The following is a 16676-nucleotide window of genomic DNA, read 5'->3' as shown; positions in this document are numbered from 1 at the left end:
GTTGCTGGAAATCAACATTCAGGAACTTCTTCTTCAGTCATACCCAGGATGTGCAAGTTGACATTCCCATCTCCCTGCTCAGAGTGCACTGATGCACAGGTATTGTCTGTTCTTCAGAGAGTTTGTCTCTTCTATTTTTTCATTAAAAAGGTAGAAAATCTCAGGTTCTTCCCCCTTCAGAGCACACACATTTGTGAAATTTGCCCCAAAATGCAGAGAAACATTGGGAGGGTGAGGGGGATGGGGGTGAGAAATGAGGAAAAGAACAGCAGAAGAATGAGTAAATACAGAGAAAAACACATAGTATTGCAAGGAAAGAAAGAGAACAAATGGTAGGAAATGAATGGGAAAAATAAGAGTGGGAAAAGTCTTCAAAAAAATGATGGCAGCTCTGACTGCCTTACAGTCATCCTTTTCTCTTTTGTAGTTCCCAACAGAAAAAGAGAAATTAAACTGATGATCAGACCAGGAGGTGATCTGTGTAGCTCTGAAAGGAAAGGGAGATGCCCCCAGTATTGACTCTTTGCTAGGAAATCGTTGGCATTCAGGGGAAAAAAAAAAATCAGTCTATATCCACAGAATCAACTTTTCAGGCATGAATCCTGTCCTCCCCCTTCTCTCTTAAATATGCTTTTGTTCCACCTGTATGCGCCTAAAGAGCTATCATGACCTCTAATCACTGTTTTCCATGGCTCACTATTGTTGGCATTGTTCCCTGATCTCTGAAAGAATTTTAAATTCAATATGAGAAAACAGAAGCTTGTGAAGCCAAGTGCTTTTAATCCCTTCAAGGGATTTATAAAGCAGGAACTACAACATTACACATTTCATTTCCATTTATAGTCTTTTTACTACCGAATTCCTAGCCTTCATGCTTCTAACTCTGGTGGTATTTCTCAGCTGAGGTTGTGCCAGATAGGAATGACAGAAGAGCAGTTTTCAAAGACAAAGTTAGGCAAGCCTGGGCAGGAAACTCATGTTAAGTGTCACTTGGCACAAACGTACTTAGCATTATTTAGTTTCTCCTCATCATTCAGGTCCTCTGTTTTCAAGAGGTCATACTTGATTGATCCTGGTTGAATGGCATCAATGAGATCCAGGACTGGCATGCTGGTGCTGATTTTGCTATCCTGCATAGATGAAAAATAAAATTAGATGCAAGAACTGGATGACAGATCTCCCACAAAGTCAGAGCCTAGGCTCAAGAGCAATGCACAGTTCAGTGAAATACCATTTAGATCTTCATGAAGGGCTGCTTAGAATAATTTTTTATCTAAGGCAGACTAGAAACTCTTTCAAGGATCATTATTTACTCGATGGATGAGACATCATAGAATCATTTAGGTTGGAAAAGACTTTTAAGATCATCAAGTCCAAGCTTAACCTAGCACTTCCAAATCCACCACTAAATCATGTCCCTAAGTACCACATCTACGTGTCTTTCAAATCCTCTAAGGATGGTGACTCAACCAATTCCCTGGGCAGCCTGTTCCAGGGCTGGATAACTCTTTCAGGGAAGAAATTTCCCCTGACATCCAATCTAAATCTCCCTTGGCCATTTCCAAACTTCAGGCCATTTCCTCTCATCCTATCACTCATTACCTGGAAGAACAGACCCCCACCTGACTACAACCTCCTTTCAGGTAGTTGTAGAGAGTGATAATGTCTCCCCTCAGCCTCCTTTCCCCCAGGCTAAATATACCCCAGCTCCTCCAGCCCCTTCTCATAAGTCCCTCTTGTGCTCCAGACCCATGCCCAGCTTTGTAGCCCTTCTCTGGACACATTCCAGCATCTCAACATCTTTCTTGTAGTGAAGAGCCCAAAACTGAACACAGGGTTTGAGGTGTGGCCAAGTACAGAGGGACAATCACTTTCCTGGTCCTGATGGCCACATTATTCCTGATACAGGCCAGTGTGCCAATGGCTTTCTTGGCCACCTGGGCACACTGCTGGCTCATGGCTCTTGACCAGCACTCCCAGGTCCTTTTCCACTGGGTGGCTTTCCAGCCACTCTTCCCCCAGCCTGTAGCCCTGCATGGGATTGTTGTGGCCAAAGTGCAGGACTCAGCACTTGGTCTTGTTAAACCTCATACAACTGGCCCTGGTCCATCAATTCATCCATCCTGTCCAGGCCCCTCTGCAGAGCCTTCCTCCCCTTCAGCAGATACACACTCCCACCCAACTTGGCGTCCTCTGCAAACTGACTGAGGATGCAGTTGATCCCCCTGTCCAGACCTTCAATAAAAATGCTAAACAGGATTGGCCCCAATAGTGAGCCTCAGGGAACCCCTCTAGTGACTGCCCCCAGCTTGGATGTAACTCCATTCAGCACCACTCTCTAGGCCTGGACATCCAGACAGGTTTTTACCCAGGGAACAGTGCACTCATCCATGCCATGAGCAGTCACTTTCTCCAGGAGAATGCTGTGGAAAACTGTGTCAAAGGCTTTACCAAAGTCCAGATAGAAAACACCCACAGCCCCCCCCCCCCCCCCCCCCCCCCCCATCCTTTAAGAAGGCCACCTTGTCACAGAATACAGTGCCATAAAATCAAAAGACAAGGTGCAAGTCTAGTGAATTTGCTTCCTATGGGGAGAGGACATTGATACACATCTACTGACGGGAGGTGCCAGGGGGACCATCTGTGTAATTTCTGAACTCTTTACATGAAGTTTGATGGATCTGTTCTTGCCTGGTGCAAACTGCTGATTTATATCCACCGAGTGTCCCCTAGCTTGGGAAGCATCATAGATTCATTAGCAGAATTGGAAGCTCTCTAGAACTGGTCCACCTCTGTGTTTCTACGGTACCTTGCAAAATAGGGTAAGGTACCCCTGAATGGTAGCACCAGATTATAAATGTATTGCTATTGTTCATTTTAATACTGTTATTTGTAATTGCTGTGAACTTAACAGCACAGCAGTTCTTGCTTAATTCCAGTCATCATTCCCAGCTTCATACTTTGATTTCCCATGTCAAACTGGAATTCACGGCGTTTTCTGTTATGTTCATATCATATTTTTATTACCTTTTCACAATAAAGGCCCTTGAATAAAATCTGTATATTTGAACATGCCTTTGAAAGGGATTACTCAAACTATGTAATTAGTTATATCATAATGTAGAGTGTGCATATATATGCACACATACGTGTATATACAGGCAACGTATATAACATACACACAAACACACTGAGTAAGAGATTCCTAAGCAGATACTCCTAACAAAAAACTATACCTTGAAACTGGAGATGGTTGAATCCTTCCTGGCTGCGGTCAGTGTTTCATTGACCCAGCTGACAATGATTTCATCATTGACCTTCTCTCCGCCACCAATGTCTTCAAGGATATTCAGGGTGTACCTTAGAAGCGAAGCCAGGATATTTTCTCAAAGTCTGTTGTAACCTCAGAACTGTCCTGTACTTGACTGGGATCACCCCAAAAGTCCTCTTTGACCTGATATTCCTCTGCCTCCCACACACTCACAGTGCATATGAGTGATATTATAACAAAATAATTAATCTAATAAGTCTAATTCATCCCCAATTGTTTAGTCACTGTTTTGGGAATGTTAAAAGGTTTTGATACTCAAAATTCCTAGAAGGTCCCTCTTAACGGATCTCAGTGTAAATGACTCATTCTCATAGTGCTTAAAAAATAATCACTGACGTTAGGAACAGAAGGGAATCATTCTGCTCACCTTCTGCATAAAAAGAAGGCTGGAAAATTTTTTTATATGTGAGCATGCATCTTGGAAAGACATCCCAATTATGGAGCTCTTAAACACATATACACCCACAAAAACTGCATTAAAATGGGAAGAGCTACTGAGTTGTACCCACTTCAGATAGCGGGTTACAAAACTTCTGCATCATTTCCTTGTTTCCAGTATATTCTCCCCATTCCCTGATACTAAGACCTTTCAACTTCTTTTCCTCTCTTCCGTGCAATGAACATTTATTCATATTATACAGATAGTGACAATAATAATCTTCTGCATGAGCTGACTGTAATGGTCTTGCCCACAAGATATGCTTCCTGATCACATTCGTAACTAGGATGTAATCCTAGCTATGAGTTCTGCCTTTGTATTTAAGTGCAAACATAGGAGTGATAAAGATGTAGCCTGTAGAACCCTCTCAGTGATAGCATCAGGAAACTATTACAAGGCAAACTGAGTATACCAAAATGCTCTGAAGTTTGTGGCTGACTGACATACCTTCTCATCAACTGCCAGATTAAGGCCAGGGTGAGTGTACGGTTTCCTTCATTGAGATCTTGCCCAGCAATGCCAACGAGGGAAAATTTGGCTTGATTCTTTCCCAGTTCCACTGCATAGTTGCAGTTTTCAAGCTGTTAATGGCACAGTCGGTGTGGTTCAAAAATATAGGAAAAAAAAAAAAAAGAAGACAAGACACTGTTACTTTAAATTCCTTGGATCACTCAGCCCAGATCTTCCTGGGGAAACAGGAATTTTGGGGCTCTTGAAGTAATACAGCTGCTTGACTACACGCAGGCAGTTCCACCCCAAAAATACCATGGAAAACAGTTAACATTGAAGGAAATGTTCTTCTTTGTCGTCAGGGTCTGAAAAGCAGACTATTCTGGAAAATAAAAATTTATGGCTCACAGGTACCTCCAGCATCAAGGCATTGCACTGAGACAGAGAGTTAGTGTCCCAGTCAATATTTTAGGTCAGTAGATTGCTCTGATTTAACTGGATGGAATTACTCATCCAGATAGTTGCAAAAAAGCTTTGCATTTGGCACCAACTGTGTGATCGGTTCTTGATGCATTTGGTCAAGAATGCTTATCATCACTGTCTTCATTTGATGTGGAGGGCAGTGATCCAGACAGCTGCAATTAAGGTGGTGCCATATGTCTCTCAGTGCATATGTATTATAATTGGTGTTTAAAACAGTAGCAAAAGTGGTCTGCAAATACAGATTTTAAAGACTTACGAAGCAGATGTCAAGTCTTTTTACTTTACAAATATTTTTCACCTGTCAACAGAGCAAGTGAGTTGGATGTATGTTTATTTCTCAGGATGAAAAATTATTCACTAACTAGACAAAAAATCATTTAATGTGCTTTAGTTGGCACTGGAGAGCAATATGATTACCCACACTGCTGTTTAATACTATATAGACATTGAAACTATATTCTCTGAGGACAAGGCTCACTACTGGAGCTATTCCAGGTTTTTTTACCTTCTTCATGTTGCCACCCAGTTTAGGATATGGTGGTTTGTTCACTCTGTTCCAGTCTACTGGCACTTTGATCTTTTCATAGAGCTGGAAGATAACCAAGGCATCTGACAGGTCACTGAAAACAACAACAAAGATACATTATTGTCCAAAGAACAAAGAAAAGAAACACAATTAAACTTAGCAGAGGTAAAATTAGTTTCCTAAAATACAAAAAGCAGCATATATTCTGTATATATATTCTGTAAGCAGTTTATGGCTGTGTTTATCATCTGAAGAAACTGTAATATCTTGTCTTACCTATATAAGTGATTTACACGTGGATTAACACCCAGGGAGTTCATCCAGTTCCTGAACGTCCTCTCTTCCCTTGTCTCACCTAAAACAACAGATATATCAATCAACAAGCCTGCAAAACAAAACACTCTGCTAAAATAAGTGTCTTGTGAAGAAACCCTAACTCTGAATTTACAGTGTGCTGAAATAACAAATGGAGACACTGGTTGACATGAGAAATAAGAAAGCATGGTACACCATGCAAAATTTCTTCATGGCCTATATATTATAGTATTTTGGCAGATTGGCCTTTAAATGCCTTCAAGAAATCAAGAACAGCCTGTGCCCCAGCATGAACAGCTTCACTGTGAGGTTGAGACAGAAGGACCTGAAGTGCAACCAATGATCCATACAGTAGTACTCCTGACCCCAATCCAGAGCAAGTAGGCAGTAGGTTTATGCAAGATCTGATTTTTAATTTACATCCTCAAATAAGAGAATGCCAGATCAACTTGAATTTCAACTAAAAGCATGCTCAATAGTCCATACTGGTTCAGACATCCCACAAACCTTTTTGTCTTTAAAAGTGTAATCCACAGAACAGAGCCCCAAATTATGAGAAGCTACAAGCAGGTAAGGGACAGCTTCTGCTTCCAAAGGCTGCCTGTGTTAACAGGGCAGCAAATACATGTCAGAAGGACATAAGATTAGGTTGATGTATCATCAACTCAGAGCTGGGGATACGGTGGCACGGGTGGCCAGTAGCATCTTTTAAATGCATTTTCCTGACCTTCAATGGAGCTCCAGTCGATGTCCTGGTTCTCTGGCTTATGCAGGGCAGGGTATTTGTTGAACAAGTTGGCGATGAAGGCCAGATTCAGCTTGGGGTTCCCCCGGACAACGTCAGTGGCCGTGACGAACTGCCGGCAGCCCAGGCGCTCCGCCTGCTGCAGCATGCACTCCGCTCGCTGGACATCGTCCTTCTCCTGTGCTGGCACAAAACGGGGCGTCAGCCTCACCTCACTGCCTAGCACTGCATGCAAGACCTACCTGGGGTCTCTGCATGTGGATCTAGGTGTGGAACTGTCAAAGCAGGTCCTTGATGGATTTATAGCTATTTCCTTTCCCACTTCTACTAATGGCAAGTCTGTGTTTTCAAATGGGCTTTGCCTGTAATTCAGCCATCTCACCATACTGCTTCTACAGTCTTATTCCATACAAAATGTGATGGTTTTATGAAGTTCCCAAACAAATTTATTTAAATACACTTGTTACATGCTAGTAGTTTATCAGTGTGGTTGAATAGTTGCTAAAGTTTTAGAGATAATATCTAATAAAAATCAAACCACAAAATTTAATTCTTTGAAAGCTTTGATTTCTGAAATACAAGATCATGTTGCAATTCTAAAAAGGATTTGCTTGTTCCAACATCCCAGTGCAACCCTATGTTGACCAGCAATGCAAGTAACAGACAGAAAATATCGGCATTTACTCTAAACTTATCTCATCTTACCCTTAATCCTGACATGTCAATAGTAATAGCTGGAATGCCTTCTTCATCTCCCTTGGGGGCAACTTGGTTCAGCAAATGGTAATAAGCTCTTGAGTCCTGTGACAGACAGAGAAATTAAAGGGAAGAAAAATTACATCTAAAGCTCAGCCTCTGCATGCCAGTACTTCCCTGAACGATGTGCCTGCGTGCTTCGTTTTTATTACATCAATCATTGGGCTACATAATTAAATTAATTAAGCTGGAAGCACTTAGTAATTCCTACTTTATGCTGTGCTTGCCAGATCTATTTCTTCCCGAAGCCAATATATATGTGTTGCAGAATGTTCAACACATGATACAAAACACTGTGTGCTGCACTTACTAAAAGGACAGCAACAAGAAAGAGACATTAGAATTTACTTAATCGGAACATAAAATTAGAGATATGAAAATGCATACCTTTATAATGTTGTAGAAGTCGGGCTGCTGAGCATTTAATAGAAGAAAATGCAGAAGGAGAAAGCAGATGTTTAAAGAGGATTTCTAAGCAATGCTTGAACAGTTATGGAAGAGAAAGCATAGTTTTCAAGGACAAAAGTTAAAACTAACAACAGTATCAGCATTTTTCAGGAAAAAGGGCAGGAACAAGACAAGAATTTAACATGCTGTGTCTTTAATCTTTTGTGAAGTATAATGTTGCTTACATATGTGAAAAATGTTAATCAAAAATAGCTGAAAGAACTGAAAATAAAGCTACACGGTAATATCTAGGGACTTGACTAACTCAACTAATGTTCTTCAAAATATAAAGTAGATTACATGGAGTATATTAAATATTTTACATCTACATTACCACCCAGCATATCTAGAAGTGGTTATTTATAACAGAAGTGAGTTGGGGAAACAGACTTAGAGTATGGCTGTAAATGCTGAAGTCTTGTAAGTGTGCCTTATTTTCCAACTGTAACTACCATAAGTGCAATTTAGCTTTCAACTGCAGATAGGATTTAGTCAGCTGCACTATAGCCCTCTTGCCTTGCCTACAGAAAGATGGGAAAGACTCCATTCCCTTCCCTTTCTGTGATATTCTCCAATTACCTCCACCCAGTGAACCAAAAACCTGTTACAATAAAAATTGGACTGTCAAATTTGACTCTCCATCCCTCCTGTAGCATTTCCCAAGTTTCTTTCTCTATTTCAGGTAAATGCTTGTGCTTATGCTTCAGTCCCTAGTGAAACCAACAACCAAGTATCTCTGGAGCTGAGTTTTTCACTTGCTATACTGGCAGCAGTCAGGTCAGGTTGTAGCTGGTGAAGTCAGTATGCTGGCCAGTACCCTGGCTTTCCTGAAAGCCAGCTCAGACACCCTTCCGTGATATATCCCTTACAGCTCTGGGATGCTAACTGGGCCTCACACTGGGTTTTAGTGTCTGAAATTCATCTGTGCACACCACTGAGGTTCAAATACATCTGGGAAGAATGAACATACTAGAAGAAAGCTCTGCTGAAATCTGCACCCATGAGCCCATGAAGTCCCAAGTATGTGAAATATGCTGCGTGGACTCGAGACCCATCCCTAAAAGTGTAGGGATATATTATTTTGGATAGCCCCACTGAACTAAAACCTTCAGGTCAGTGCATTCTGGGCTACAGCAACGCTTGGGGCAGAGGTGCAGGTAACCCAGGTGCTGTACTGAAGGGAAGATCAAGTGTGGGAATTGGAAGAGCCCCATCCCCTTCCTCTACATCTAGTTACATGTTTGAGTAAGGTCCAGGCTTTTCCAAACCAAAGTCAGGTCAAGAGTCACTTAAGGAAATTTAAGAAGGAGGAGAGCAATAGAGGCAAGGAACTGAAAAGACAGTGGTAGAGTCTATATGTCCTGTCCAGAGCCAGCAGCCATTCCTTTTCCAGGTGTTTGGTGTGCTGAGGCTGATAGTGATGACTGGGAGGGTGGGAGGAAGAGCAATACTACTGAGTGGAAAGGTAAACCCCACTAAAAACATTCTATGCACCCAGCTCCATGTCTACAACAAAGCAGTCTCAGCTGCTTGGATTGTTACAGTGTTCAATCCCTGTATGGAAGACAGAAATTTGGGTGGGAGCTGCTGTTTTGCTGTTGTTGGTCAGTGTTTCTCATACCTTGATGTCTGAGCTGAAGTTGTTGACTTTGTTGCATCCTGCATTTTCCAGATGATAGTTTGCCCACCTCAGCAGCAGGTCCTCTGGAGACAACTTCATCAGATCCTCCAGGCTCTCTCCTTCTCTCAGAAGAGCGATTAAGGCTAAGCGGGGCGGAGGGGCAAGAAAAAAACAATGATGTGAGTACTTTTTGAGGAGAATGTATGGCTGTTTTCTCTCTAAAGGTGAGTGACCAAAGTGTTGCCAAAATTGAAGATGGGTTAGCATGACAGAGGACATAAACAGACAAAGGGTCTCATCAATAAAATGAGAAAAAGGCTACTATTTGTGTGTCTAGCTGTGGACCACATAGAAGACAATTTGAGTGTGGTCTAAGAACTCATGAGCAGGGACATCTTCAACTAAATCAGTTTGCTCAGAGTATGACCTGATCTTGAATGTTTTTAGGGATGAGGCATCAACCACCTCTTTGGGAAACCTAGGTCAGCATTTGACCACGTTCGTCACAAAAAATGTCTTCCTTATATCTAGTCTAAATCTACCCTCTTTTGTTTAAAACCACTATCCCTTTTGTATCACAACAGGTCCTGCTAAAAAGTCTGTCCCCATCTTTCCTATAAGCCTCTTCAGGTACTGCTATAAGGTCTCCCTGGAGCCTCTTCTCGAGGCTGAAAAATCCCAACTTTCCCAGCCTGCCTTCACAGAAGTGTTCCAGCACTCTGAGCATTTCTGTGGCACTTCTTTGGACATGCTCCAGCAGGTCCAAGTCTTTCCTGAGCTGAGAAGTCCAGAGCTGGACTCAGTGATGCTGAGCACAGGGGCAAGATTGTAATGAAAATATGAACGTAGACTTTCTGCAGCTTAGATTAAAGAAATCTCAGTGACCTTCACACTGAAACTGGATTCACACAGGTATTCTGGAGTACTTGCACATGACTTCATGGGCTTGGGCACCAGTAGTGTTAACTTGTCTGTCATTTGGAGAAGGCACCCTGTTTTACAGAAAAATTAATATAGTATTCATAAAAGTAGAAACAGACAGGAGGGAAGGACTGACTCTTGCAACTGCAGTATGTTCAGCTGATCCCTGTGTCGTGGTTTTGCCCAGTCGGCCAGCCCCTGGGGCTGAGAATGGTTTTGTCCAGGTGGATTTCCGGACAAGAAGCCAATTAAAACTCTCAGTAACGCCTTTGCTAATTACATATTTAAGAAAATGGAAGAGAAGGGTTGTGTCGCAGTTAAAAATTAGGCAGCCATGTAGGAGAGGTGGTGGCGGGCCCCAAGGTGGGCCAAGGCCCTCTCCTCCCCTGGCTTGGGCCGGGGGCAGGTGTGGCACTGAAGCCCCCCCTTTTGTCTTGTAAGAGGGTGAAGAAAAAAAAACTTTAGAGAAGAGCCTGGATGAGAAAAGCTGCAGAAGGAATTCCAGCAAAGAAATAACGGAGTGTCCAAGGTCAAAACTGGCAGTCGGAGGAGAGAGAGAAGAAAAGCAGGAAAGGAGGGGCTTGCTTCTCCCCGCCTTTCGCTCTCTCCCTTCAGCAGAAAAAAGACTGAAAAATAAAACCCTGCTACCTGTGAAAGTTTGTTAGGGTGAGGAGACCCCCGTGCTACTTGTAAAAGAGCCTATACTGGAGTAAGTTGATGCATGAAGAAGCCGAGACTTCATGAGAGACCTAAGATAAGGCAGAGTCCTGTTGGAGATTTTGTGACCCTGAGGGAAACCTATACTGGAGCTAGACTGCCCAGGTGGGATGTTGGGATTCATGTGTAGAATCCATGCTAGACCCATGCTGGAGAGGTCTATCGAGGACTGTTCTCCCATGGGAGGGACCTCCATAGGGAACAGAGATGGACTCATAAGCCATTATCCCTTGTAATCCCATGGAAGAAAATCCACAGTAAGCAAGTGTCCCCTTGCAAGACTATGGAAGAAAAAACCCTCAGAACCTGGGTAACGCCCAGCCTCTGGTCTTAGTCCAGAAGGGGGGTAGGCGCAGTCCTGGAGGCTGACACAGCGAGAGAGAGATGAAAGAACTCCAGCTGCAATGAGAGTGCTTCAGAGTTATTGAGGAGACCTGGAGCCCCAAAAATGGAGAATGAGACTGATTTTCCTCCTTGGACTGATATAAAGGAGGGAGAAGTATTTCTGTAAATACATAGTACTTTTACTTAAGTAGAATTGTTGTAAATATAGTTCTTTAATTTTAGCTTGTTAGTAATAAATGTTCATACTATTTCCCCCAAATTCAGTCTCTTTTGTCTGCATAAACCTTCTCTCAAATAATAGTAATTGTGTGGGAGGGGTGTGAAAGCAAATTGATCCAGAGCAAAACCACGACACCCTGCAGCATGAAAGGCTTTAGAACAAGTTTTGAAAAGAAGAACTAATAACATGGAAACTAGTTATTAATGTGATAAAAAGGAAGAGTGTGTCACACTACTCTTGATCTTCTTCCAATATCTTTTGTCAATCCTTGAAAGAAATATGGATTTGCTACATAAAAGAAATGTGGAGACATACTATATCTGGAGTTCCATAGATAATTTGATATAGGGTGCAATGGGGTTAAACTGAACCAGAGGAGGATAATGGAAGCATTTGAAACTAGACAGAATATTCTATGAAGAGAATGGTGTTAACTGTAGGCTGGTGGAAGGATTCTCGTGGAGTTCATCATGAATTGATTTTTGGATTAATGGTTTGGGGGTTTTTTTTGCATCAATTATCTTGGCACAAATACTAGCACTGTGCTAAAAATGTGAAGATGATATTCACTAGGTGGCATAGTCAATACAGAGGACGATCAGGAAATCAGACAGAGCGAACTAGATGACAGTAATAAAAACAGAATGTAATTTAATAGTGCCATGTTCAAAGACATTCACTAGGGAATTGATATGAATAACTGCTATGAGCTAAAAGCTCATATGAACAGAGGATGAGAATAATTTGGGTGTATTAGATGTCTTCTGAGCTACTCTGAGCCACCATTTGATATGACCATAGGAAAAACAAACATGGTATTAAGTGTATCCCAGGTAATTGCCATTAAGGTTGGGATGTACTACTATCTTGATATCATGTGCTCATGAAAGTTCATTGGAAATACAGTGTCCTATGTTCATGAAATGGGAATTTTTCCTGGAACAGCTGCAGAGAAAGGCTATCAGGAAAAGAGAGAACTTGAAAAGAAATCAAAATTATCTTGGCTTATCTACCCTGACAAACTGAAGTTTTAGATGAGAAGTGAAACAGAAAGTACCAGAAAGTCAAAAATAGCAATTAAGCAAGGCAAGGCTACCTACAAAGGAATGGAAACTCTGGGAACTGGTGGTTTTGGCAATGAAAGGGATGGAAATGTGAAAGGGGTGAGGCAATGAAGGTAACACCTGTATGGAAACTAGAGGACAGAAATGTCACTCTTGGTTGAGCAGACTATCCAGAGGCATAAGGAACAAGGCAGCAAGATGAGGTGCCATGTGAACTGCATGTACACACCCACACCCTCACCCTGCAGCTACTTCATGGAGAATTTTGGCATTGGTGAGACACATCTGGAGTGCCAGTTTGTGGCTTCTCAATACGACAGAGACATTGACAAGCTGAAGCAAATTAGTGGAGGAAGACCAAGCTGGTTGGATTGCTGTATCTGATATATGGGAAGAGGATGAGAAAACTGCATTTGTTTAGCTTGGAAAGAGGTTTGAGAGAGGAACAAGTATTGTCTTCAACCATTATAGAGGAACCAGGTCTGCATTTGCCCAGTATGCACAGCAAAAACATGAAAAGTTGTGGACACAAGGTGCGGGAAGGGAAATTCCAACTAGATATAAGAAAAACAAGTTCAGTGCAAGCGTGGTTGGGCTCTGGAATAGTCTGCCCAAAGAACACTGGAGAAGGCCCTGAGCAACCTCATCTACCTGTACTGCTGTAAGCAGGTACCTTGATGGCTGAATCAGAGGACCTCCAGAGGTTCCTTCCAGCCTAAATTATTCTGTGATTCTATAATTCTGATTTCACAAAGAGGAGATGTTTGGCAATCAAGAGTAAGAATGAGCAAAGCTCTCTGAATGCAGATTTCTTTATCCCAGATTTAATGCCAAAACATCAATACTTGGGTGTAGATCATCATTCCTGGTCCAATGAGCATGAAATGGCTCTGAACATATAAGTCTACAGTCAGCCGTGGACTTTTGATTGCTGAAACTTGTGAAAAGCAAGGAAAACTCCAGCAGTCAAGAAAAAAGGCAACAGAAACTTGAAGAAAAAAATGTATGGGTTTTTTTTTTTTTTGAAAGAGCTTTATCCTAAAGACTGTTCAGTGATAACAGTAGAGCACTGAAATTAAGAGCCATACATACCTTCATTCCTACTGATCTCTATGTCAGCAAAGAGTCCAATTTTGATGACTTGCCATAAAAGACCCAGAACCAGGTAAGGTTTCCCTTCTTTTAAGTCTTCAGCTCCAATGTTAACAACATGGCACCCAATGGCTGAAGCAGAGTTCAAGGCCAAGTTCAGATTTTCCTAAGGAAAGAAGAGATGTTTTGAATGACGCAGTAACTGGAGAACTGAGGATACAGGAAGGGAGCACAGCCAAAACTAGTGAAATTTGCAGGCAGCTTCACTGTGGATGCATTTATGTACACAGAACCGTGTCTTTCCTGATGCAATGCTCTGGGTGAGGTCTCATCAGAGTAGAGGGACTGAATCACCTCCCTTGACCTGCTGGCCACACACCTTTTGATGCAGCCCAGGATACATGTCTGACCACAGGGAACAGGGGAATGCAGTATCTCCTGGGGAGTACAGGTAAGTTCTGGATGTCAACATGAAGACAGAGAGAACCATGTCACAAAGCACTGGAGCTCAGAGCATATGTTTGCATTCACAGGGATGTCCTGGCTCAGTCCTGGTTACCAAACTCAGGCTCTCCCTACAGCTACTGCTCAAGCACATGCTCAAGTACAGACTTAGCTACAGCATGGGGCAGGCTCTCCTCTGCTCAGTCTTGCACACATGGAGGAACGAGAGAGCTACAACCCAAGTGACTGGCAGATATTCCAGGCCCAGCTCTCCCTAAGCACTAGGCAAAAGCCCTGATGCCTAAGTTCCAAGTTGCCAGCTGTTCACAAAAAGCACTCTGGTAGAGGAATCAGTATGATTCCTGTTAAGTTTTTAACCTCGCAGTTCAGCCAAGGTGAAGTCTGGATATTTTCTTTCTGAACTTCAGAGAATGGACTCCTGAGAGTGTTCAGTGGAATCAGAGGGATACAGAGATTCACAGTGAGGGGCAGAAAGCAGGTGATATTTCAGGAACATGATGTTCCTTCCCCATTTCCATTTAAAACAAAGTGAATAAGAAAATTTGATCCATAGGTCTACACTATTAAAAAAGGTGGCTTGGTAAACAGAGGACAAGTAAAGTGGGTAAAGAAGCCTGGAAAATATAATTTATGATACAGATTTGCAATTTTTCACGTGGATTTCAGCACTGCTGGCATGACAGGGAGATCTGATTAGATACAAAATGCAGAGAGAGACACAATGTAAATTCTCATAAGGTAGAAAAATTGGACCATTTCAAATTAATTACCTTTTCTCCACCAGACAGCTGTAAAAGAGTTAAGTTAAAGTGGAAGCTATATTGATCAAATCATGTCTATCTGTGACAGGGATTGATCTAAGCTGCATCATTAAGCTATGCTGCTGACCAAAACGATTAGAACTGAAAAATGTGATATACAGCATAAAAATCCAATTTAATGGCTTCTGAGCTTACTTGAGTCTGGCTAATGTTCCATCAAATCAGAGTAGCTGAGGGCTAAACTGGGTTAGATTCATATGTATTCCATATATCTATTTATAGTCTACACCCAGATACATAGGAGTTGTTCATATAAAAATCTCTCTACATAATGCTCAGTGAGAAACACAATAAACTTTAAATAGGTGAAAATTAGCATCATTTTTTGTCCAATTTTAAAGTCATACACATGTGCATGTAATAGAAATACAGAAGGGCTTCAGTAATCAAGGTGAAATAGCAAGGCAGGCAAAGGCTATGGTCCCATTTCAGGCATGTTGCACACCATGGTACTTCCCGGATCACAGTTAATATTTTGGTGAGGACATCAGACTGCAACACAGCAGTTGTGAGGTCAAGTCCATCACCATGCCTTAGATGTGGGGGTTCAGCCTTTTGAGAGCTACTCCAGCTGGAACTGGTCACTGTACTATCTAGCTGCTCTTGCATATGGCATCTACCAAAAAAGTATCTAAAGCTTTGATCTGGTAAACATTACACATTGTGTTTGGTTTTGTTGTTGGACTTCTCATATGTTTGGAGAGAAATAGAAATATAAGTCTCTTAAGTTTTTATGACATGGACCTCAGCATCTCACTTTACCACAAACAACTTTGCCTGATTGTGTTGGGCAGAACCATGGTATATCTAGCCTTTGTTCTAAGTGATTATATGAAATCATCCTAAGGGAAAAAGAAAAGAATCTTTTTGCACTTTAGTACCTGTATTGTGAAGGGCGTGAGTTTCTTTTTGTTGATTGTTCTCTCATCAATGGTATCTGGCACTGAAAAGTTGATCATCTTACTGGAAATATAAGAAAAAAAAATAACAAGAAATACACTGACAGCTACTCATGCACAAAATACAAATATAGCTTTTGTCACTACATTGTAGGACAAGTCTTGGAGCTGGAGAGTTACTTTACAAATACAGACAGTCACCCTCTGTTTCTACATATACACACAGAGGCACACACTCAATACTTGAGCAATTCTTTTGGGTCGCATACAGATTGTGCTACAGGTGTGAAGCCAAGAATGCCACAAGGTGAAGTCATGTGAAAAGGTTTATTGTGCAGAAAATGTCTGTGAAAGCACTCACTATTTTGTGCTGCTTTGTGTGAAACCCCAAAAGTCCTTGGGCAAAAATAAAACCAAGTAGCTCCTCAAATTTCACTGACTTCATCTAATTGTAAGGGTCTAGAGGCAAGAAAAAAATCCTCACTAAACATGAAAGATGCTTTATATTTTTGAAGATAAAAGAAGCAAAAAATCATATTATTATTATTAAGGCCCTGAGTCTGCTAAGGTATGTGAGCTTAATGTAAATTCAGCAGCTTCTGTTTAAGCAGATGTGAGTTTTTGCAGACTCATGGTTCCCATTTGTGAGAAAGATAGGAATTATTTACCAAAGCACTATGCCATCGCCGACTGCCTGGAAGAGGTCATCTGTTTCTGGATTCATTGGGACCACGTGCTTACAGTCAGGGTCCTTCTCAAGGGCTTTGTTAATCCAGTTGACAAAGGCATATTTCTCTTCCTCTGTGGACACAGTGTCAAATCCATCAGTTTGTTGTGCAGTACCTCTACCACCATTTTACTTAAAAAGACAGACCTCCCGGGGCAGACGTCTCTCCCACCAGTGTGACTGATCAACAAAACCCTTTAAGGAAGAAGGGTCTGAGGAGACAAGCAAATGAGCTGAAGACAGCAATGGGCTTGAGCTGGTTAATGCACCCTTGATAGGCCTTCCCACTCAC

The 16676-nt window shown here is 41.8% G+C and overlaps 1 protein-coding gene across 2 annotated transcripts in view; it reads right to left on the bottom strand.

The window, feature by feature from the left end:
• The window catches only part of LCP1 (lymphocyte cytosolic protein 1), a 45168-nt gene that overhangs the window by 1877 nt on the left and 26615 nt on the right, over positions 1-16676 (bottom strand). For both annotated transcript variants that reach the window (XM_027888881.1, XM_027888880.1), the window contains 11 exons: positions 16326-16458; positions 15640-15721; positions 13473-13638; positions 9114-9256; positions 6995-7090; positions 6272-6467; positions 5506-5584; positions 5209-5323; positions 4218-4351; positions 3237-3360; positions 1006-1130 (listed from right to left, as the gene is read on the bottom strand). In XM_027888881.1, the coding sequence (XP_027744682.1) occupies positions 1006-1130; positions 3237-3360; positions 4218-4351; positions 5209-5323; positions 5506-5584; positions 6272-6467; positions 6995-7090; positions 9114-9256; positions 13473-13638; positions 15640-15721; positions 16326-16458 (1393 nt within the window). The remainder of the gene's footprint in view (positions 1-1005; positions 1131-3236; positions 3361-4217; positions 4352-5208; positions 5324-5505; positions 5585-6271; positions 6468-6994; positions 7091-9113; positions 9257-13472; positions 13639-15639; positions 15722-16325; positions 16459-16676) is intronic.

Source organism: Empidonax traillii, unplaced genomic scaffold (genome assembly GCF_003031625.1).
Source record: "Empidonax traillii isolate 1590-97213 ecotype Southwest subspecies unplaced genomic scaffold, ASM303162v1 scaffold247:size2371522, whole genome shotgun sequence".
Taxonomy (NCBI): domain Eukaryota; kingdom Metazoa; phylum Chordata; class Aves; order Passeriformes; family Tyrannidae; genus Empidonax; species Empidonax traillii.
The sequence above is the reverse complement of the archived record's forward strand: the minus strand, read 5'-3'. Positions and strand labels throughout refer to the sequence as shown.